Raw genomic sequence first — 22,278 nt, forward strand, 5'->3', positions numbered from 1 at the left:
TTCTCTTGACACATGGGACAGTAAGACACAATACCCTTAGACATACCCTCTAGGGATTTCCTAAACACCTATTTCGTAAGTTGGGAATAGGAAGAAAGAGACTGATAAAGGTGAAAAGAGGTTTGTGTGTTCATATATGTGATACAGCAAAGGAGAAGGAAGACATTTACTCTCTGCTGGCATAACGGCACAGTCAGAATGAAGTAAATGCAGTATAAAACCCCATACATACAGATATTGAGAGTATAGTGGGAATAATAGCAGGTAGATTCAAAGTATAATATTTTAGCAGGGAGAAAGGAAAAGATGTAGGAAGGCATTTCTGTTGTAGGTAATGGCAATGGCATAGTTTCTAAAGGTGAAAAGCAGACAAAAGTTACAACCTGAAAAGTTAAATTGAGCTCTCAGAATAAGCAACGTAACTTTTCTGTCAGTAACTGCCAAGGGTTGGGGACAATTATTTGTGATAAATATTAAGGTTCTACATAACAGATTTATTTTCATAAATAATCAGAAGACACAAGTTAATACGAAGAAATAGGTGAATGTTATGACAGCTGCCAGACATCCAAGAAGCCACTGTGTGTGAGACGTTAACTCGAAGCAGTGCTCTTGATTGCACTTATTTTCGTGCTCTTTATATAAGAGAGATTCGTTCATGTGCTTGAAAGCATCACTGTGGTATATGAATAAATCCTTCAATAAAGGTGTTCATATAGAGTCAATATGTTCATATAGAGCCTCTGAATAGCTTTTTAGCTGGTAAAACTTAAAATGTTTTATAAAGATAGTGGCTGGATTAACATAGTAATATAATACATTAGTGTTTAATATTTACATCTGGCATACATATGTATATAGTTAATGACTAATTTTATTATGTATTATAAATATATAAATATATATTTTATTACATATGACATACCTGTGATATGGGAAAAATCTGTAAGACTCTCAGCCAGGTCTATCAAATATATATATAAATCTCTTTCATACACTGAAATAAATTCTGAGTGATGGCAGACGACATGCAATGGGAGAGTGCGACTAATGAGATCCAAGGAAGTTTGTAAGAAGGGCTAAAAATAACCCATGGCAATACTCCAAACTTTATTTATAAACGTATTTTTAAATTATTTTAAGCATAAATATTCCAACTGTTTCAGGAATCTAAATCTCTCTTACACAGAACTGTATGGATCAAAATCGCCTTTGAGCTGAGAAACATTTAAATCTTATAATAAATCATAAATTATTTAAACATACAAAATATTTCTTTCACACAGCAACACAGAATTAGTATTATGCACTTTTTTCATACAGTCATATAACTTACGTGGCAGAAGAGGTACCTTTTAGTTTAAAAGTAAACAGAGTTGGACTTAAGCAAATCTTAAGACCCTGGAAAACTTGATTCACAGGAAGAACATTGGCATGTGTTAATCCAAGCAATGGAATCTCTTAAGTTCATTGGCCAATGAAAATTAGTGTTGTTTCTGCTCTTTGGCCTAATTTTGAGCTAAAATATTCTAAGGTACTTCAAGTGTATTCCAAGGTATTTTATTATAATATCCGGTGATCCAGTTAATATCAAGCATAGCTTTAAAAGTTTTTTTTCTTGGTTTTGTTTACTTCGGCTAACAAAACTATGCAGAGGACCTATACATCTACTCTTTACAGCATAAATAAGGCATTACAAATATATTTTTAAAACATTTGGATGCTTGGAACTAAATCTAGTAAATGTAAATGTTTTGTTTCATAAACATATTCTCCTAGAGAATTCAGTAATATCTCATTTATAAACCAAGTAACTAAATAAAAAGTAATAGCTTGTGATCTCTGTTCTCTGATAGAGATTCTGTGAGCATTCACTTTAAGTTGAAACTTCAGGAATTTCAAAACTATTCTCAAAACAATTTTTAAACTCACATATTTCCAGTCAATTAAGAAAAAAGGGAGTGGGGGTGACATGCTGTTATTAGATAACATTCAGGCGGTATAGTAACAGACAATAATGTTGCAGTTTAACTAATTTTAAGTTTCAGCTAGATCAATGATGCTTTCTGTTTGGTACACTTATGTGATGCTTTAGGGAGTAAAAGGTTGATAAAAATGAAGGATGCTGCATGCAGTACTCTGTGAAAATAATATGGTAATGCTTCAAGAGCTTGGCCTTCTTTTCCAATAAATTTTAAATAATGAGCTAAAACAAATGTAGACCTGTACCTGGACTAAATGCTTTACTCTGGAGCTTTCATTTTCTAGATTTAATATGAAAAGAAAGCTGTTTGCACATAATGTATATTGGCATATTTCCATTATGCGTGTCTAATGCAATATGTGGTGTTTTCTCCTTTTAATTATGTATTTGCGTGACTTATTTCAAAAAGCTAACTTGAATTGGTACAGTTAATACTCTGAAGTTGCAGGCACTAAAAGATGTATGCAACAACATAAATAATAAGAGTCTCAAGAGTTTTTGGATGATCTCAGATTATAAATTAAAGTTTCTGAGTATTTACAACAACTTAAAATAATCACGAATCACAGAACGGTAGGGATTGGAAGGGACCTCCAGAGATCATCTTGTCCAACCCCGTTGCTTGAGCAGGGACACCCAGAGCAGGGGGCACAGGAATGCATCCAGGTGGGCTTTGAATGTTTCCAGGGAAGGAGGCTCTACAGCCTCTCTGGGCAGCCTGTTCCAGTCCTCTGTCACCCTCACGGTAAAGAGGTTTGTCCTCATATCCAGGTGGAACTGGCGGTGCTCCAGTTTGTGCCCATTGCCCCTTGTCCTGTTGTTGGGCACCTCTGGAAAGAGTCCAGGCCCAACCTCCTGACACCCACCCTTTAGATATCTATGAGCATTGACGAGATCCCCCCGTCAGTCTTCTCTTCTCCAGGCTGAACAAACCCAGGTCCGCAGGCTTTCCTCATAAGGGAGATGCTCAAGTCCCCTGACCTTCTTCGTAGCTCTCCGCTGGACTCTCTCCAGTAGTTCCCTGTCCTTCTTGTGCTGGGGGATCAAAACTGGACACAGTACTCCAAATGTGGCCTCAATCGGGCAGAATAGTATAATGCATCATGCAGGCTAATATGTTGACAAGATACAGCTATTGAGCTCTGAAGGAATGAACAGATAAAAATGAACTGAACAGGGCAAATTGTTGTTCTAATCAAACACAAAAATATGAGAATAACCTTTCATTTTGTACCGTTTCATTCTTATTATTTATATTATTCATTGCATTTGGTCTGTCATATGAAACCTATTAAAGTAATAAATATCAATGTAAAAAGGAAAGTGAAAAAGAACAGCAATTAGATTTAGACAGCTAAAAGACTCTAAGAAAAAATGGCTTCTGTTTATTATGAATACCTCCTGTTCTGTTCATCAAGAATAATACAACTATTTTCTAATTAAGGTGAACTTTTTGGCTCTCAAATTCTGGACTTTGGTAAATGCTATAGTCTGTAGTTATTAAAATAAAATACCCTTCACTTTATTCAAAAAGTGTCCAAATCTTGGATCATTACTTTATTTTCATGCTATGACCTGGTTCCTTTGATCAACTGTTCAAATATATTTTTATTTCAGACTTAGGGTAGGAGGAAAATACAATGGTGAGCATTGAAAAGACTCAGTGAAACAAGTTCATCCATATGAGGCTGAAATTGTGTGCTTGATATTTGACTGAAGCTGCTATTTATTCAGACTTCCTTGAAAACAAAATGATGCGATACAGCTCTTCATCAAATATAGTTGCATAAAAGCAACTCTTCAGTCACTTTCATAATACCATCCTTAAATCATATTGCAGTTCTTTATCATGAAGAGTGCAGGTGTATACTCATATGTTTTTAAAGTTGTTTTCTCTGCTTGACAAAATTTCGCCAGAAGATAATTTTATATCCTTAGTTTGACTAGTTGTTAAATAGATTTCAGTGTACTTCTTTATGAAAAGGGAAATCAGAATCCAAAGCTGGGGAAATGGAGGCCTTAGGACTGTAATTGTAAACACAGTGGTCCATATAGCATCAGGCATATAGTATCTGTCAGTGTCTCTCAAAGGTCTAATTTGGATTTATATCACAGTAGAAAAATGAAGCTAAATGAGTCAGACCCTGTATATTGGAGGAAAATAGTATAGCCATTTCTAGTGTTGGTAAGAGTATCTTGCCGTCTGCCCCAGCTTACTCAGAGCCACATTCTCTGTGGTCCTTTTACAAGAGAAAGGTCAGCTGTAAAACATAACTAGGAGGTCAGTTAGGTCAGCAGAGTCAGACTGAAGGGCTCACAGTATTTCAAAAAAATGCAGAACTAACCCTGACATAACTGTGGAACATGCATAGCTAAATAATGATGTCAAACAAAATGGGAGTACGTATCCTTCTGCTGGCACTTGTGATAAGACTTTCCACCATACAACAGCCTGAGAAATCTTGAGGGAAGAATTGAGGATAGTTAAGCAAGAGTAAAGCCCAGCAGGAAGCAGGTTGACTGTTGTAAGGAGATTTCGGCTTTCGCTTTGCCAGTTGTTTTAGGTGCCAGAAGACCCCAAGAACACTTTTCCTATCAACCACCACCACTAAATGTCAATTAAATTCCAGGTATGCTTCTGTTGTCCTGACTTATGTAGGCTCTTCCACTGATACGTGGAGCCCATAACTTATTTGTAAGAAAATTAAGAATATTACGCTTCTATGTTTTCACCAAGTATTTTTTAAAGTTACAAGTTTATAAAAATGTTTGATGTTGCTTACCTCCAGGAAAAGGTGTAAGGTTCCTTACAGAGTATTGTCATTCTTCCTACTTTTAGATGAGGAAGACTGGAGTAAAGGTTTCCTTGCTTATATTTGCTGCCACCAGATGTCACTGTGTAGGTGAATAACTGATGACCCTTTTTACCTTTTCCAGCTTTTTTTCCCATTTGATTTAATCAAGTATGATTTCCAAAAAGATGAACCAATTAGAAATAAGCATGGTTGGTGTGAAAAAGTTAAGAGAGGTAAGTATATATTTTAATAGGATATGATGGCCTTTTGACTGTAATACAAATACTCCAGAGAATTTTATTAAGGAGCCTTGCTATTGTACTGTACTATGCCAACATCAACTATTCCTCTTTGCTCTGACAAAAGCAACATGATTTTTGATCTAAGACAAAACATTATTAAACATACCAGTGCTGACACCAGAAGAACTTAGGGGATCTGTGGATATATTCACAGAAGAACAAAGTTCAGAAGTGATGACGTGATATTGTCTCTGAATATGTAGATATTGACATCTGTGTTTTTTAAAGGAGGTTAACGTAGTGAGATGGTTGCCTAAGAGATTTACAAGAAAGACGGGTGGATTACAGCAGATGCTTTTTGATGAGAGATTTAAGTGTTCCTGACTGAGTTAGTTGATTAAGCTTATATATCACAGAATCACAGAATGGTTGGGGTTGGAAGGGACCTCTGGAGATCATCTCGTCCAACCCCGCTGCTTGAGCAGGGACACCCAGAGCAGTGGGCAGAGGACCGCATCCAGGTGGGCTTTGAATGTTTCCAGGGAAGGAGGCTCTACAGCCTCTCTGGGCAGCCTGTCCCACTGCTCAGTCACCCTCACAGTAATGAAGTTTTTTCTCATATTGAGGTGGAACTGGCTGTGTTCCAACTTGTGCCTTGGCCTGTCACTGGGCACCACTGAAAAGAGCCTAGTCCCATCATCCTGACACCCACAATTTAGATATTTATAGGTATTGATGAAATCCCTACTCAGTCTTCTCCAGGAGGCTGCTTGATTATAGCGGTCTTCAAAATAATTAGCAAATATCTGGTATCTCTTGAGTATACCTGTTTTCAAAGTGTTTATCAGATACTGAAGCATCTCTGTTGTACTGTAGAAAGATAACAGCTGTAAAGGTCAGGCAGACAGCTTTAACAGGGAGCTGAAGCAAATTTTTCAGAGGAGTTAAGAGATCCTTTAACAGGTCTTAATTAAAGATGGGCATTTGCAGGAAAACAGTCCCCAAAGTGTGAAATTTTATAGGAAATTGTCTGTAGGGATGTCAGACTGACCTGTGAGGGGGCCACATGCTCTAATTAGACACCTAGCCTAACTTTTTTGCAATTATACCAGTCAATCTAATAAAAAGTATTATCTCTATAGACTTCATCTTAACCATGCCCTGCATCTTCAAAGCATCATGGTTGCAGTTACACTACCACTGAACTAAATGCATTCACCTCAAACACTACCAATTTATGGAAAAAGGGCACAGCTCTTTTATGAGGAGGCAGTCTTAAATTAAAAATTGTGCATACCTTTGGACACATTTTTATTGTTATATATTTTCATATTTATAATTCTCTCTGATACAAACTAATGTACCGCTTACGCTTTAGTGTTCAGCGTGTGCTTCCAAAAAGGTTAGGAGTTGATACAATTCTTCCACTTTCAGCAAACTAACACCCTGATACTTTACATGCACAACGGGATAATCCTATCCCCATCTCTCCCTATTTTTCAAGAAAAAAAAAATTAAATTCAAACTTCTAGATTTTACTCTGAAAAGAAAGCAATGAGGCTATATCACATTAATTAAAATTCTTAAGAAGTGTTCTTAGAACTTCTGAAAGGAGACTGAATAGGAATTTAATGCCTGGGTTGAATACCTCCTTTTTATTAACACTAGTTTTTCAGTAGGAATCTGGTAAAAGTGAGACTTATCACTGAAAATTGAGTAAGGTGTGGGGAGTGGGACATAATATTCACTTGAAGTGTGCACTTTGAGAGGATAGTAAAGCTACTAGTGAACTCACAACTGAGAGATGACAGTTCTGGGAGAAAACTGATAAGTCATCAGGAAGAAATACAAAAGACTGGGAATTTGAGTGGATAATATTGTACTGTGTCTTTATGGTCACTTTGCATGTAGAGGTGACCACAGGAATTGTAAACCACTGGAAACGGGTACGTTTTTATTATTGGGTCTGACGTACTGAACCCTGCCAGACTTGGTTCCTGGTCTTGTAAAATCATATGTACCAAATTAATATTAATGTGAAGGACAGGAAATGTGCAATGATACAGGTTTACATTCTTTCAACTTCCCTGTATAGGTGAGGCTGGTCTTCTCATTTCCAAAGTCAATGCGAAGAACCCCTTCTTTGGTTATGCTGGCAATAAGAAACACACAGAAAAGAAATTACTCTGTGAGGTATTTAAGAAGGGAGATCTTTATTTTAATACTGGAGATCTAATGGTTCAAGACCATGAGAATTTTCTTTATTTTTGGGACAGGATTGGAGACACCTTCAGGTATAATCATTGTTTCTTTTCACATTTCTTCATTAAAAAACATGGACATGTAGAACAATAATACTGTTCTGTTTGTTTTCAGCCAGAAGTGTTCAGTTTATTACTGTTGTGATGTAGATTATAATGATGCTGAAGTGGATGACGGGGGATTAATTTTGTAAAAAGTGTTCCTGTGGAGCTGCATAGCTCATTTCCAGAATGTTTTGTAGGAATGACAGCTTTTTGAAGAGTCCTTCCAATAGTATAGTAACTAGTGATGGTTTTGCTGTGAGTAAGGGAGTTGGATACTGAAGTGGAAAAAAATGCATGTAATAGTGACGACTGGTCACATTTGATAAATTTAGATAGATGTCAAAATTTTGAAAACCATTGTATCAGGTTATGGTAAGATTTCATTGTGCTTTATAGTGGTAGCTAATATCCAGTATCATTTGAATTGCAAGCATTGTCTTCTGGTGATCAGATCAATATACCAACCTGACAAGTGGGAACAAATTTGAGGTGCTGTTAGTCTGAAATGAATGGAGTTCCTACTAAAGTAAATGTTTTTTAAAGAGGTGCTCATATGTTTTCATTGGATTAAATTATTTTTTCACGTTTCAGATGGAAAGGGGAGAATGTTGCAACTACAGAAGTTTCTGATGTCATTGTAATGTTGGACTTCATACTAGAAGCGAATGTGTATGGTGTATCTGTGCCAGGTAAAAGAAGCTTTAGCTCTATGTTTTTCTTCCCCTAGGTTACTTGTTAGGCCTCAAAACTCTTTTATTTCATGTTTTAAACCTATGAATCACTTCTGATTGAGTCATCTGTTTAATACATAGGTAAAATGTAGATGTAAGTAATGAAAATACCACCAGGTTGTGAGCGAGCCAGTGAATCACCCATTTTTATGTGTATGCAGTGACGTGTATTTTTGAAAAGTTATCTTTCATGAATTTGTGATAGCTACCTAATCTAAATTAAAGTTTAAAGATTTATTAAATGCACGTCCATGGAAAATACACACATCCATGTGCCAAAATAAAATGTCAACAAGGTAAGAATTAAAGTAATTCTAAAGGAAAGTGTATGAAGATATTCTTCTGTCTTATTTCATTTTTCATTTAGCCTCATAAGCCATCTGTAAATAGATATATTACAAAACCAAGGACAAGGTGAAAAAGAAAACGAGAAAAAAAATATTAAGAAAGAAAATACATTAATTTATTTTGAATAAATTTTTTTTGTTAGTTTTCATGAGATAATCTGAGCTTGATACCCATTCATGCTGACTCTTTCTCAAAAATGCGTACTAGGTCTGGCTGGGATAGAGATAAGTTTCTTTACAGGAGTCTGTATGGTGCTGTGCTTTGCACTGGTGGCTAAAACAGTGTTGATAATTTACCAACACTTGGCTATTGCTGAACAAAGCTTGCAGAAGATCAAGGCCTTCTCCTTGCAGCAAGTATCCTGGGAATGGGGAGGAGGTTGGGAACAGATGTAAATGGGACAGCAGGCCCAAACTGACCAAAGGAATATTCCATATCATGACGCCATGCTCAGTAATAAAAGCTTGGGGAAAGAAGAGGATGAGACTTTGTGGTTATGGCGTTTGTCTCCCCAAGCAACCACAGATGTGCTGAGTGAGGCCCTCCCCTGCCAGAAGTAGCCAGCTATCTGCCTGACAATGGGAAACGGTGAAAGAAGTCCTGGTTTTGCTTTGCTTGTGCATGCAGCTTTTGCTTTCCCTATTCAACTGCCATTATCTTGATCCATGAGTCCTCTTGCTTTCCTTCCCTTGGGAGAAGAGTGAGTGAGAAGCTGGCTGGATGTTTGGTTGTTGGCCAGTATGAACAAAATGACCAGAGGTTAAAACATGAAAAAGGTGTCACTTACCTCTAGCTTAAAGCCACACAAGAAAGATCATAATAAAGAAGAATGACTGAAAATCAGATTCAAAAATATGAAAGCTTCTCATTTCCTATACATTTACCTACAAATTCCTACCCAGTTTATGTGACTGTCTTGATGATTGCACTTAAACAAATCAAGTTCCTCACAGATTTTGTAGCATTAGCAAAAAAAACCACAGAAAGGACGCGAAAGACAAGGTTGGCAGAATGTCTCTGCTGTTATTACTAGTTGGTGGTTAAAGTGTGTAGTTATTTTTGATTGCTGAAGGTCACTGCTTTTATATTTTACCCATTTTGGTCTTTTCCACAGACCCACAGTGCCATCTCTTTCCAGACAATCCAGTAAGAATTTTTAATCTCTCTCTCTGTTAACAACATTCAGATGCACAGTTTTGAGAGAAGATATTGGCAAGAGAGAAAGGCTAAAACTGAAGAGAAGACATAGTTGACTAATCTAGGAAAGAAGCTCAGGACCCATGTTTCTTAGAGAGGAATGGTGTTGACATTTATCAACGTTTATTGATTAATATTGAGCATGGGACTCTGTTTACTCTTACCTGCCAAACTCATTGACAGCATTATTGGTTAATAATCCCTTGAGTGATCTCCAAGTACATGTAATACCATATGAAACATGCACATAACCTTCCAGCTTTACTGAAACTCAGAAGATGATATATGACTGTCAGTTTATTAATACACTACAGTTCTTTTTTGTAAGGTTCATCACTAAAATGTCAAATTTATTCATGTTTCAAAATTCACATCTCACTTCCTTTCCCCCAGATCACGAAGGAAAAGCAGGAATGGCCTCTCTTATTTTAAAGCAGAATACATTGTTAGACTTGGAGCAAATGTATAAGCACGTAGTGACCTACCTACCGAGTTACGCTTGTCCTCTTTTTTTAAGAGTCCAGGTAAGCTGCACTATTGCACAGTGACTACAAACATCTACATTATTTGAACACACAGATGGCTAAATGAATAACACAAAGTGCTTGTTCATATATCAGTTTATTAGTTTTAGAACTGGTCCTGTTTGCTGTCTTCATTAATGGAGTCCTGGAAAAGGTATTACACAAAACATCAATACAATTTGCAGATTATGTTAAAATGGGAGGAATTGTACGAATGAGTAAGGATAGAGGTCATACAAAATGATTTAGGGAGATTAGAAGCATGAACGTGGAAAAACAAAAAGATTCAGATTAGTAAAATGTGAACAATTACATCTGGAGAAAATAATCTGAAATCCATTTTATTCAGTAGAAATGAGAGGAGAGAGAAGTAGAGCTAAAGCAGGAGACACTGTGCACATTAAGTGAAATAATATTTGCTGTGTAATATAATGACAAAAGTTAAAGCATTTGAAAAGGTACTAGGTAAATTGAAAAGATGAATTAGTAATGTACCTTGTTATTTTCACCACCATAATCATCAAAGTCATCCCTGTTTATGTACTAGTACTTTGCTGTAGTAAGTGTCCAATTTGGGAAAAAAAACAGACACCCCCCCAAGAGTTAAAAATATAAATGGACTATATATGGCTAGAAAAAAATGGAGAGTATAGAAAACATACAATACTGATCATCGTGGTAGGTGAAGTCTCATGAGCATCTTCATTTCTAGTAAGTGTTTTTGAAGACGTTTATGAAGGAAGTCTCCTAAGTCTGAGGAGAAGATGAAAACAATAATCATTGTTTGAAAAGAGAAGTTATACAAATTGGTTCCCAGGGCCAATCAGAGATTGAATACTGATTCAGAATAAAAAGAAGGAAAAGGGAAAGGCTATTAAGGACCTTGAAATTGAAATAGATGTATATGTATCTATCTTGTAATTCCTTTTGCAGGAGTATTCTGATACAACCAAGCAAAATTACACGTGAGAATATTGCAATAGTCAGTTTACAAAATTATGAGAACATAGCGTAGATTAATTGCTACGGAGATGTATAAAAAAGCCTTTATGCTGGGCAGAAAGAATCTGAATCTTGGACATAGACTGGATATCAAGTACCTGGAACTTCGATTAGAATTTAAATGCCTACATTACAGATTAATTGCTGTTGGTACTGCTGTCATTAACCAAGAAAGAAGGTAGTGGATGGAACTTCAAGGAAAAAAAATTAAAAACCTATTGAGCTTGATCTGGTAGGTAATCATAGTTCAGATGATGTCAGAATGTTTCTTAGACAACCAAAGCAGGTAGATAAAATCTAGAGGTAGATCTGGAGTAGATACAATACCTCTCTGAGTTGTTGGAGATAATAGTTACATTTTTCATTTTCGGAGAGTGTTTGCATATATGTAAAAATGTGAAGACAGAATCACAATCACAGACAGTGCAGCATCTCTTCTTGGCATCGGTGGATGCATTGCGTTGGGTTGGGCTCATTTCATTTAATTGTGTTGCTAATAGAGGATTAACTATTATAAAAATGTATAGAACACAGAATCACAGACCGGTAGGGGTTGGAAGGGACCTCCAGAGATCATCCTGTCCAACCCCGCTGCTTGAGCAGGGACACCCAGAGCAGGGGGCACAGGAATGCATCCGGGTGGGCTTTGAATGTTTCCAGGGAAGGAGGCTCTACAGCCTCTCTGGGCAGCCTGTTCCAGTCCTCTGTCACCCTCACGGTAAAGAGGTTTCTCCTCATACCCAGGTGGAACTGGCGGTGCTCCAGTTTGTGCCCATTGCCCCTTGTCCTGTTGTTGGGCACCTCTGGAAAGAGTCCAGGCCCAACCTCCTGACACCCACCCTTTAGATATCTATGAGCATTGACGAGATCCCCCCGTCAGTCTTCTCTTCTCCAGGCTGAACAAACCCAGGTCCGCAGGCTTTCCTCATAAGGGAGATGCTCAAGTCCCCTGACCTTCTTCGTAGCTCTCCACTGGACTCTCTCCAGTAGTTCCCTGTCCTTCTTGTGCTGGGGAGCACAGAAGTGGATGCAGTACTCCAAATGTGGCCTCACTCGGGCAGAGTAGAGGGGGAGGACAACCTCCCTCCACCTGCTGGCCACACTCCTTTTAATGCAGCCCACGATACCGTTGGCCTTCTAGGACACAAGGGCACACTGCTGGCTCAGGGTCAGCTTGCTGTCCACCAGCACTCACAAGTCCTTCTCAACAGAGCTGCTTTCCAGCAGGTCACCCCCAGCCTGTACATGGGGTTGTTCCTCCCCAGGTGCAGGACCTTACACTTGCTCTTGTTGAATTCCATGAGGTTCCCCTCTCTCCAGCCCAGCTCTCCAGCCTGTCCAGGTCTCTCTGGATGGCAGCACAGCCTTCTGGTGTACCAGCCACTCCTCCCAGCTTGGTATCATCAGCGAACTTGCTGAGGTTACACTCTATCCAATCATTCAGGTCATTGATTAATATGTAGAACAGGACTGGGCCCAGCACAGACCCCTGGGGAACACCACTAGTAACAGGCCTCCAACCAGACTCTGTGCCACTGATCACGACCCTCTGAGTGCTGTTGCTGAGTCAGTCCTCTGTCCACCTCACTGCCCACTCATTCAACCCACACTTCCTTAGCTTGTCCATGAGGATGCTATGGGAGACGTGTCGAATGCCGTACTGAAGTCACGAAAAGAAGATAATGGAGAGAGGTCATAAAGTGGGGCTGAGAACAGGTAGGGAGGATAGAGGAAAGAGTCTCAGTAGAGATGCCTGCCACTACTTTTTCCAAAGGACACAGTGACACTGAAAAGAATCTTGAAAACATAAAATACACGGTAAAGATCTGCCTTTATTTTGACCTGGCTGAGAATGAGTATGGCTGATTTAATATGTGATTCTCTCAACCCTCTATTTAAGATGACAGTAATCATAGAAATGGAAAATTTACTGAGTTTTATCAGTAAGAAGTTCTTGATAATGACAGTTTTTACTCTCAGATTCTTTAAAATGTGTAGTTTTATAATGTATGCAAATGCAAAAGCTAGATTGTCTCAGGCAGGCTGGGGCCATGCCAAATGAGACACTGTGATGAGACACTGCACAGCAATGCAGAAAGCAATGGGCTGCAACTTTTCTCTACCATGTCTCTGGGTGTCGGTCCATAGCAGTACAAAAGGACTAGTTTTCCAGCATAATGAGAATAAACAGTATTAATCTTCTATCAAGTAAGGTTTTCAAAAGCAAACATGAATGTGAGCAAAAGAAAATAATCTCTTCTATTGAATAATAAATCTTTCTTCTATAGGAAAAAATGGAAATTACTGGAACATTCAAACAACAAAAATTCCGCCTGGTGGATGAAGGTTTTAATCCATCTACAATTACTGATCCTCTTTATTTTTTAGATAATTCTAAGAAAGCATATGTCTTGTTAACCAAAGAAGTACATACAATGATCTTATCTGGGAAAAAGAAACTTTAATTAACCAAATAATAGGCTATGAAGGGATAGGATATATAACCTGCTGTATGGAAAACAGTAACATTAACTACCAGTTTTCATACGTAGTTATGCAGAATAATATCTTATATATTGATATTTACATTTAGATATGGCTTGTGTCTTTCCTCACTTGATAATAATTTTTTACCTCTTGAGGCCAATTTCTAAGTAAATGGCCTGTAAAACGTGACTGTAATCTCTTTTATCTTAAGTTTGGAATATAAATGCTGAGTCTGATATTTTTTGTAGTACTAAATGAACATGAATGATATACATGATATGAAACGTAGCAAAAAAAGATTCAACTCACAAAGATATTGTGACACAAGTTGTTTCTAGAGAGAGAAAATATGCCAGTAACATAGTTTTTTTAATGTAATTTACATTTCTTATATAGTTCTGACTGTATTTTAAGCAATAAGGACTTAACAGTGGTTGGAAGAAAAAACAGCTCTTCTGCAGAGAACATTTCTGACAGAACATAAGATGGAAGAGAGTGAAGCAGAAGAAAGCCCTCCAAACAAACCCAAAACTAAGATGTTTATACTAACATCTCTGCTGAGATTTATTTTTTTTCCATAATCCATGCTATTTAATTTGCTAAACTGGCTGTTCAGAGTGTCAAATTCTGAAGACAGAGCAAACTTTTGTGAAATGTTTAGCAGCAAATCAACAACAGGCAGAGGAAACGTGCACTCTTAATGGGGAAAATCGCTTATACAGCATAAAAGGAATTATTACAGCACTTTGTCATGTATATTGACTAACAAATAGCTTCCTTACTTTTATTAATGACTGCCAGAGATTGTTATTTTCAGAGTATAAATATAGCAGAAATTTAAAAATTCTAAATCATACATTCTAATGCATGGCTTTTTAAAAGTTTTTAAATAAAGTATAGATAATTTAAACCAAATTCCATACCGTGTCAATTTAAGTCTGATTGCATAAAGTCTGTTTTGTAGCCAGTTCTGATACACTACTTGCAGTTTCCTCCTCTAATGGGTCATCATGCCAGCTTTGATCAGCCATAAGCAGTATCATAGAATACTGAAAGAGCGAGACTCTACAACACTGGGCATCATAAGTCTCTGTCATAACTGTGGTATGAAACCAGGCTCTCATAAAAGAGTAAGATGAAACATAATTTCCACTTTGTTCATCAACAAGATGTTAGAACTTCTGTCAACTTTTGATTCTCTGATTCTCCCTTTCATTGGTTTTACTTAAAAACCCAAACCAAGGATGCAGTAAAAAATATACAAAGATTCATAGCTTGCTTATATTTCTGAATACCGTGTTCTGTATGGGACTGACAGTATAAGTAAGCAAGTCTGCAGTTTTGCAATTTACAAAGCAGCAAGACCAAACAGTACTTACACCAACATCGTGCTTTATGGTAGATGTTAATGTAATTGTTAAGTACCTAATGGGGAAAGGGGAGGACGGCTGGGTAAGGATGGAAGGAGTCACTATGGTCTACCACTTCCCACTGGTTGAGCAGTCCCACTTTTTATATCTGTTTATATCTTTTTATATTTGTTTCTTTATGTAATTCCCAAAATGGCTATGACAGAAAGCGGGGGGGGGGGGGGGGGGCGTGTTGCTGCATATTCAGACAGATGGAAGGACAGATGTTCTGCAGATAGTTGCACTTTCCTAGTCAAACACTGCAAATTTAAGAATCAAGTATTTACCATAAAGTTAAACCCAACTTTGCAAGTTAGGTTGTAATTTTGAGCAAATGATTGGCTGTTGAAATCAAAGCTGTTTTATCTCTTATGCCCATCTTACCATTAGTGTGTGCTGAATATACTTCAGGATGCCTATTGTTTTATTACAACACTAAAAATTATGCATTTTTTAAAAACTAATTTTCAAAAAATTGTACCATGACATCCACAGTAGCATGTTTAATCTTGTAGTAGAATATAAATTAATATAATAAAATAAAATTCTTAGCTGTGGTATCAGATTTACCACTTTTTTATTTATTTTGGTTTACGATATTTGATACTATTTATGACTATTTATGACTGGTGAAAAGATTCTATCACTCAGATGCAACAGAAATGAGAGGGGATCAAAAACCATGAAAAAATAAGGAAGTAAGTAAATACCTTTCCATAAAAAAAAAAAATCTGAGAGTGTCACCATTTGGTAACTTATTTTGTAAAGTGCCTAGGATGACGAAGGTTGTTTCTGTGTGGAGTGGTTAGGACGGTGAGAGCATTAGAAGAAGAAAAATGGATGTGTGCTAACTTTCATGCTCTGCCCACTACTAGGGCAGCCAATTGTTGTTTCTGAGCTCTGCGGTGTATTTCAGCAGCAGCAGGACTCTTCTAACTTAGCTGGCTTGAGCAGCCTGCTGGTGTTCATTTCCCAGCTGTGACCACAACAGAAATACAGAATTCCAGCTACTCCCCTGTATTCCTTAGTGTAACCAAGACAGCCTGGGCAATGTGCCGGTGTTCAAAGGCTGGTAAAAGAGTCTGGTCCCATGCACTGTCTCAAGGGATAGGATGCTTAAGACATCAAGAAAATAATAAAGGGAAAATCTACAGAACTGTAGCCTCTGTATTTCTTAAGGGGAAAACAGTATATTATTTTCAATCCAGTAGCTTTCTCTCTTTTAGGCAGTAGGGTAGGTGCCAGCAGATGCAGTGAAGCATGTCGCAGCAAAATGTCACATTTCCTATGGATATGGAAACTCGAAGTTGGGCTGAATGATAATGATGTTCATGTAAAACACCAGGAAGGGCCTTTCTTTCAGAATGAGAAAATACTTGGACCAATCTCTTTGTTTCCCACCATCATACCCAAATCAACACATGGCATGGCTGAGGGATGAGGGTGTGAGTGTCACTGCAAAATTATGCCCCAGTATTTGCCTGGGAAGTTTCGTTTCATGTAGTAAGGGTAAAGAAGCAGCTGAGGGTGGCTGGGATGTGGATGGAGAGCTGTACTGCTAACCTCGCATATTAACAAAAAGAAGAGAGATTAAAATAAATAAAGGTAATTATTTTTGAGATTTAGCACATGTATCTTGAAGTTTTCCTCTGCAACTGGGGATGTCAATGATAAGAGAAATCTTTATTTTAAAAAATGAGATTGGAATTATCATTTAGGAAAGGTACAGTTCTGCAAGGGTAGGCACATATCCACTCTCTTCTAGTGAATCTGGTACAGTTAATGCAGTTACAGTCTGGATTAGTTTTCATAAATCTTTCTCAGGTTCCCCAGGAAATGGTAAAAAAATACAAAGTTCCTAAACAGATCATGGCCTGAATTTTATCCTCCTGACCCAAGTCAGGTAGATACAACTTTTCAAGAGACAAAGCATCTAAACTGTCCCTCACGTGCCCACCAGCATTCCCATATCTGTAAGCCACCATGAGGAATGAATTTCAATTGACCTAAAAATTTCCTGCAGAGGACATATATAAAACACCTTCTACTGTTGGTTTGCATTTATTTTTTTTTGTGGGAAAAAAAAAGAGGTAAAGGAAGGAGCAGTCTTGTTTGCGTTTTTAACATTAAAAAATACAGGATGGCTATGGAAGGAAAGACAAAAAAGACCCCCTACTTAAAAAACGTGATGATTCATTTTCAGTTGCCCGTCCCCGGCTAACAAGGCAACTAGTAATCCGATGTGCATTCTCACACACAGCAGAAATTAAAAGACACATACCAGTATTTATGAAACATATTCATTAAGTCAAAACTAATTTCAAGGAAATAATGTCCTTCTGTTTAAAATTTGCTATCTCAAAAAATGCTATTCGCAGTAAAATTGGATGCAAAGATTCAGCAGACAGCCGAAAAACGTTGCACATGAACAGAAGTAATTTTAGGAATAAATTTAGTGTGATGTATATTATTAGCAGTACTGTCAATAACTGACAGCATAGTCTGATAATTGACTTCGCCATAAGGGTAACATCAGAAGATCATCAGATTATGGCTGGGTATTCAGGACACAATACCTTACACATTATACCCTTAATTAGACAAATAGATTATATGATGTAGATGGCAATGCTAGTTGTAAATAAACTAGGTCATTGTTAGAGTGAAACGAAATTCCTGTATCACTAACAAATCCACAAGCTTTCCACAGCCTGAGAACCTTCTGCCTAAGTAGTCTTCATCCAGTTTCTCCAAAGACTGCAGCAGACACAGTTCAAATCAAACAGTCAGACATTGCTTTTGCAATATAACAAAGCAGTCTTCATTGCTGCCTTGCAGCAGGAGATACACTGACCTATTTCCATCTGGAGCTGTTCCTGGCACTGTGAGGTTTGCCTAGTTCCCATTATTACATAGTCCTGCATTGGGGTGGGGTGGGGGGTTTGCATTATGTCGGCTGTACCCATATACAGGATCAATTCTTATTGGTAAAAAAGCACTTAGGCTGGCAAAAAAAACCACTTTGTGTTGTCTCATTTTCTTCAACTGATACTGCTGTGCTGAAAAAACTAATAGTTCTTGCAAGTACGTATGGACAGTGTTACCAGTACAGGACTGGCCAAGTCTGGCAAGTTGCTCTTTGTGGTGGTTCTGGGTTTCTGGGTTTAGAACTCAGCTAAATGGCTCAGTTCAGCTAACAACAAACACAAAACAAAAAAACCCTAACAAGTTGAGTACTGACTACTCAATTATTTGAAGCATATTTTGCAAGAAAGGAGTGAATGCCTTGATGGGAATTCTAATATGAAGAGAGCCCTGCTTTTTCAGAGCTACCTGCTGAGTACACATAAACACAGTTGTCAGTTTTTTACAGTGCTTCCTGTATGGAAGGACATATCTTTGTTTTTAAATTACCGTCTGAAAAGGCAGATTTGATCCAAAACCAGACAACTTATTTTGGTATACAGTTATTTGTCTGGTAAAATTCATAAACTGTTTGTTTTGCCAGGTATAGACAGCAAAACTGACATGAACATCAAAATTGTCTTCTGACATTTAACTTTTTTATTAAGGAAAACTACCAGCTACTGTCTTTGGTGGATGCATAAAAAGCTAATGATGTCATTCATACCAATGTCAAAGCGGAGCTTTAAAATTAAAAGGTATTTATGTCTGTCAGCTTCTAAAAACCTAGCATGCAGGATCTATAGATTGCTTTCCACTTCACTAACATTGTAAAGAAATTCAATACTTCTAGAGTATAATTCTGTTACAGATCTAATTAAATGACACCATGTGTGTAGCTAAAAAAGACACTTCTTAGGTATCTCCATTAGCTGCATTTCATGGTGCAAACTTTTGATACCTTTCCTACATTTTTTAAAATAAAGTTATTAAAGAAATTGCAGATTGGCAGTAAACACAGTATATCACAAATTAGCCACTGCAATCTAGGGATCTGGAAGTGATTAAGCCAACCAGATAGAGCGAGATACAGGGAGGAAAGAGAAGGTTTCAAACCCCGTACCATCATCTGGTAGAGACTAGCACTCCTGCCTACGTATGGTTTCATAATAAAGTGGGATGAAGCCCTTAGCCTGAGAAAATTCTTTAAAAAAACCAAGAATCAGAATATTAGCTATGAAAATTTGGACTGTGCTCCAGATTTGTAAGTGGATCATTATTTCTATAATAATCCACATCAAAATCTGGGGTAGAAAGAGACTAAGAGACTATCCTTTTGGAATAGTCTGGATTAAATTCCAAGGGTGTGGCATATTTTGAAGTCCTACTGCTTGGAGCCCTTCCACCTCTACAATCTTTTTTATTGTTTCAAGCATATCTATATATTTTTTAATCTACATAAATATAGGCACACACACATAAAAATATATTTCTATATATAAAAACCAACAGAGATCTAAGCTCCTGCTTCATTTGCAGCCATCATGCTTAGGAGCAAATATTGCTCTTCTCTGAGGCTGAATAGCTGAAGGAAACAGAGTTGCTACATGGGTTGTGTCAGTGCCTAGCTCAAGAGCTCAAATGCTTAGTGAAATTCACAGACAACGTGTTGGATGACAGTGCCTCAAAAAAAGTAAGGGAAGAGTTATATGCCTGAGAACAGGATCCACAAAAGTCAGATCAAAGAGCAAGAACTGCCTAAATCAACTAGTGGGGAACAGTGAGAAGAGGATTATGTCTTAGATCCATCTCCTGCCAGCACATAGGAATCTAATTCTCATTTGCTGGGAGCACAAAGATATCTAAGCTCTCTCCTGGAATTACAAAAAAACCAAATTTTTTTGCAAAGGCTTGTAATTCTACAGATTGTCAGCAAAAAGATAGCCATATGCATTCAGCTCAGTTTCTATCCAAGCATTTCACTGGAATTATAAAGATAGAGGAAATTATTTATTGATGGCATATGAAAGCACTGTAATCAGTCATATACCTCTGCAGTAACAAAGCCATATTCTGTCACAAGATGAGGAAAACCTCCTTCTAAGTATAAGCAATATAACTCCATTTCCATTTTGCTGGCCACAAAAATCCAGGTTTTGTGACGAGAAGCTTACGTCTACCCAAATACCTGTAATCTGCCATTAACAACCTGGTTTTGTTGGCAAATTCATAGTTCAAAACAGCATGAAGTATGATTCACCATTATCTTAGTCTGTTTTTATACTGGTGTATCTCTGCTATAATGAGGAGTCCCTATGCCATTTATGAGGTATATTCTGAACTAGCATGAGGTCGTAGGTTTTCTCCAGATGTGCAGATTCTTTTTAAAGACCTTTTGGCTTACTCTTGTGCTATACTAAAACCAGATTTCTTTGGAGAAATGTGGCATACAATAAAGCAAAATATTGTCAAATATTTTTGAGATCACTCACTCTGTTCAGCTAGCTCGTAACATAAAACAAAAAGAAGCCTTCCCTAGCTGAAATGTTGATCCCATAGTCTGTATTTTTCTGGAACCCCTCTATATGATACTCAGTACAAGTACTGTTCTTCTTAGACAACATGTGACCTAGTTAAGATAATCTCTGCCTTGCTTTCATAGACGAAGACCAGTGTCAGAAAAGGAGTTTTTAGAAACTGTTTCTAGAGAAGAACAGTTTTCAGGACTAAATGAGGACTGTCAGTGAAATACCAGTAGCTTTTTCAGATGAGTATTTATTTACACAGCCAGGCAGTGGATGACAATTACCCTCATGTTATCTGCGCTATACGCTTTCTTCTGGCAATTCCCACAATTACGTTCAGAACCAGTATATTCAGTGATCTGCAGAATGTAAATGGAAATCATTCTTTCTGCATCCCATAAATCACCGTATCTTGTCTCGTGTCACCACCTTCCACAGAGTAACACTGCCAATGCCATTCAGTTGAACCCACTGAAAACACACAGGGAATAATTCTGGCCCCGCATATTCCATTGCATCGCTCTTTATTAATAAAACCCTGTTGAAATTACTGATTTTTTACCTCCAGCTTTCAACAACTATTCATTTTACAGCTCATTGTTGAAAATATGGTCACAGAAACACTATTCCTAGTAGCAGAAATCCCTGAAAAGACAAAGAACTTTAATGAAAAGGAAAAGCACCTTTTGTTTTTGCTTCAGCTTTTTTTCATCTTTTGCTTTTCTTTGGATGCTACAGCACTAAAGCTCAACTCAGGAAACAATTTTGTAACTACTAAATGTCTCAGACACATTTATGTATTTGTCCGCAAAATGGGTCAATTGCCACTCAGCTTTGCTGTTTCGAATATAGTCTATTAATTGCGCAGGTGTTGCCAGATCTGGTTTAACAATAAGACTATTCATTCTGGTCTCTCAAAGATACTCACAATAGATTCTAGCTAAAAATATCTGCACTTTGGACCTTGTCTTTCCCCTATGCCATGTTATTCCATTAAAAAAAAAAAAAAAGTTAATTTTGAGGAAAAAAACAGGAGGCAAGGCATAATTCTTTAGTTAATGCAAAATCGCTTATGGATTAAGAGTTCCTGGAATTACACCTACGAATCTCCTCAGGAATAAAAACCACATTTCATTCAGCAGCTTCTAATGCAGAAGTTTGTCAGGCAGATGTTCCAAATGACAGTAATCAAGTTAGAAAGCTTTGAAAGAGCTCTTGAGTTAGTAAATTACATCCTCAAAATAAAATATTTAGAACCGGGAAACTGAGGACTGGGGTGATTGATTTAAAAATAGATACAATGGAGATGAATGCTGACAGTGAAAGAGCAGACAGAAGATATTTCTGTCCTCCTTAAAAATCTCTAAACAATTTCCTCTGTCTTAGAGTTTGCTGATACACCTCCTGAGGGTGGAACTACTCTTCCAGTGTAAGTCACAAAGCACTCCAAAGAGGAAAGCATGTCAAAAGAAAATGCAAAGGCAAAATATGACAGAAGCACCTTGTTGATTCGGGTAGCTATCCCCATGGAGAAAGGAGCAGAGAGGGCATGAATTCAGTTGTATTTAAATTAACACTACAGAGTTTAGCTTTCAATAAACTATTCGTATTTTAAAAGGTTAAAGGATAACTTGCTCACCTGATAATATATCTGCCAAAGCTAGTCTTCATACCTCGTGCTGCACAATTACAGACCTCGTGCCAAAACCCTGCATGCTCCAACAGGCTCTGCAAGCTGCCCCTCCAGGGGTCCAGCTACTGTGCTGGCAATCAGCCCTGGCCTGCTGCAGTGCCGGGGCTCGCACCAGGCCACAGGGTAAGAGC

General features: G+C 37.6%; 1 protein-coding gene across 1 annotated transcript in view; it reads left to right on the forward strand.

Moving 5' to 3' along the window:
- Positions 1–14,622, forward strand: part of LOC142050384 (long-chain fatty acid transport protein 6-like) — a 42,275-nt gene extending 27,653 nt beyond the window's left edge. The window contains exons 6-10 of the mRNA XM_075079018.1: positions 4,922–5,012; positions 7,117–7,315; positions 7,919–8,016; positions 9,997–10,127; positions 13,418–14,622. Of these exons, the coding sequence (XP_074935119.1) occupies positions 4,922–5,012; positions 7,117–7,315; positions 7,919–8,016; positions 9,997–10,127; positions 13,418–13,594 (696 nt within the window). The 3' untranslated portion in view covers positions 13,595–14,622. The remainder of the gene's footprint in view (positions 1–4,921; positions 5,013–7,116; positions 7,316–7,918; positions 8,017–9,996; positions 10,128–13,417) is intronic.
- The last annotated feature ends 7,656 nt before the right edge of the window (positions 14,623–22,278 follow it).

The sequence above is a fragment of the Phalacrocorax aristotelis genome, chromosome Z (genome assembly GCF_949628215.1).
Source record: "Phalacrocorax aristotelis chromosome Z, bGulAri2.1, whole genome shotgun sequence".
Lineage (NCBI taxonomy): Eukaryota > Metazoa > Chordata > Aves > Suliformes > Phalacrocoracidae > Phalacrocorax > Phalacrocorax aristotelis.